This window comes from Nematolebias whitei, chromosome 12, assembly GCF_014905685.2.
Source record: "Nematolebias whitei isolate Nwh7 chromosome 12, NemWhi1, whole genome shotgun sequence".
In the NCBI taxonomy this organism is placed as follows: Eukaryota; Metazoa; Chordata; class Actinopteri; order Cyprinodontiformes; family Rivulidae; genus Nematolebias; species Nematolebias whitei.
This window is the reverse complement of record NC_056509.1, coordinates 44,832,324-44,834,540: the sequence shown is the minus strand read 5'-3', so window position 1 is coordinate 44,834,540 and position 2,217 is coordinate 44,832,324. Positions and strand designations below refer to the sequence as shown.

General features: G+C 46.0%; 1 protein-coding gene across 1 annotated transcript in view; it reads right to left on the bottom strand.

Annotated features, from left to right (window-relative positions):
• Positions 1-350: 350 nt before the first annotated feature.
• fam184ab (family with sequence similarity 184 member Ab) overlaps positions 351-2,217 on the bottom strand; it is a 96,567-nt gene continuing 94,700 nt past the window's right edge. The window contains exon 19 of the mRNA XM_037685952.1: positions 351-503. Coding sequence (XP_037541880.1) covers positions 495-503 — 9 coding nt within the window. The 3' untranslated portion in view covers positions 351-494. The remainder of the gene's footprint in view (positions 504-2,217) is intronic.

The following is a 2,217-nucleotide window of genomic DNA, read 5'->3' as shown; positions in this document are numbered from 1 at the left end:
CGAACAAACTGACGGTCATCGTCACTGTACTAAGAGAGCAACTCGTCCACAGTGAAACAATCAGATTAATCGAACAATCAAACTAGATCAGCGGTGAACTTTGACCCCAGGATCGGGTTCAGTTTGGTTTCCTTTCAGTCAACGACAGGAAGCGAATCCTCCTTCGGTGAAAACGAATGACATCAGGCTCTGGGCGCTTCATCGACGAGTCGATGAGATTTAATCTACAAGCCGCAACAATTCCAGCTTCGGTTGACTGAATCCAAAACCAGCTGAGCCCCAAACCTGTTCATGACAATAAATAACAAATAGTTTCAACATTATTTTCTGATTATTATTTTTTTTTTCCCGTTTTTTTTTTTTTTTTTGTTCCAAGTTTGGTTGACATGCTGAATCCTCGAGTCTGGAAGCTTGTGGTCAATCAGAAGGAAAAGTACTGGGCGAACCACTCCTGGCGCTGGGCGTCTGTGGCGTCGATGGCGGAGTCCTTCGTTTCAGGAGGGCTTCAGGAGGAGAACCAAAACGACAAGGTTACACGACGACACGCCCAACAGGAAGTCACAGTACAAAGTTTGACCCGCTACACAAAACAAAAAATAACACCTGAAAGACGCGGCTCTGCTGCCCTCACATGCAAATTCATTTAAGGTGGTCCAGTTTGTCACTGAGCTGAGTCGTTGGCGACCAGCACTGATGAGGGACTCGCCCAGATCTCTGCAGAATGTCTCTCAGGCGAACACGCTTAAGAAACTTTACTACTGAAATAGTCTCAAAGTTCTCCCAACTCGTCTGAAGCTGTATTTAGACGCCTGAACAGCAGCTCTGCTCTGACAGAACAAAAGTCCAGGTCTATAAACCTCTGCTGATGATAAATAATAATTAGTCTGACAGGAACCACAGATTAAAATGAGTCTGCACGGCTAAACCGGACCCTTTCACACAATGTGTTTCGGCTGTACTCGTGTTTAATTGAAGTGCATTGTCACTCGTTTGTAAATAAACAAAGCTAAAAATGTCAGCTTTAATTTTAAAAGTCTCATCTTGCAGATTAAATCATAAACGTGGGGATGGCTGCCATAATGTGCAAGAATGCAGCTTTACAAGCCGTGGATATAAAGACTAGAGTCCGACGATATATTGGCAGGGTCGATATTTTAGGCCGATGTGGGCGTCCATAATGCGCCGATATAAACATTTCTAATTTTTACCCCTAAATTGCTGGGAATGAGCAATGTCCTTACTTGCAAATATTGTAATTGTACAATGTATCCAGCAGAGGGCGAATGTGGACTACGTTCAAGTCATGGTCATGCTGCTCACTTCAGCAAAGCTGAAGCAACAAGCAATGCTTTGTAACATATCTTGCTGAACAGAGCATGGCAAGTTTATCTGGAGTTATTATTATTATTATTATTATTTGGAGTTGGTGGAAATCTGGATTGTTGGAAAATTTGAAAACATCAGCAGCTGTTCAAGCTGTCTGGAATGTGTGTGCCGGACTCAGACTGTGTTCAAACGATCTGTGGACCTGTATCAGAGCTGAGCAGGCAGGACTGTGGAACTCTGTGGCAGTGTTCACGGACAGTTGGAAGGAAGTGATCTTGGAGAAGTTGGAAGTCCGACTTCGGCGTTAGTAATCACAATTCGGCTGTTTGGAGTCGCCATGAGATGAACTAGTGAAACTGTAAAAGGCAGATGAAGAAATCAGCCTAACCTCAAACAATGTTGAAATCTGAATCTGGCTCTGGCCTTGGAAGGCTGACTATCTCAATTTCTCCTTGGATGTTATGGAAACGATGCTCTGATCCCATCCTACACCTCCTTGGGTCAGGTCTGGGGCTGGTCTGGGTCTGGGTCAGGGTTTAGGTCAGGTCTGGGGCTGGTCTGGGTCAGGTTTAGGTCAGGTTTGGGTCAGATTTAAGTCAGGTTTGGGTCAGGTTTGTGTCAGGTATTGTTCAGGTTCTGGTCAGTCCAGGGTCAAGTCTGGGTCAGGTCTTGATCAGGTTTGGGTCAGGTTTAGGTCAGGTTTAGGTCAGGTTTGGGTCAGGTCTGGGTCAGGTTTAGGTCAGGTCTGGGGCTGGTCTGGGTCAGGTTTATGTCAGGTCTGGGGCTGGTCTGGGTCAGGTTTAGGTCAGGTTCGGGTCAGGTCTGGGGCTGGTCTGGGTCAGGTTCAGGTCAGGTCTGGGGCTGGTCTGGGTCAGGTTTAGGTCAGGTCTG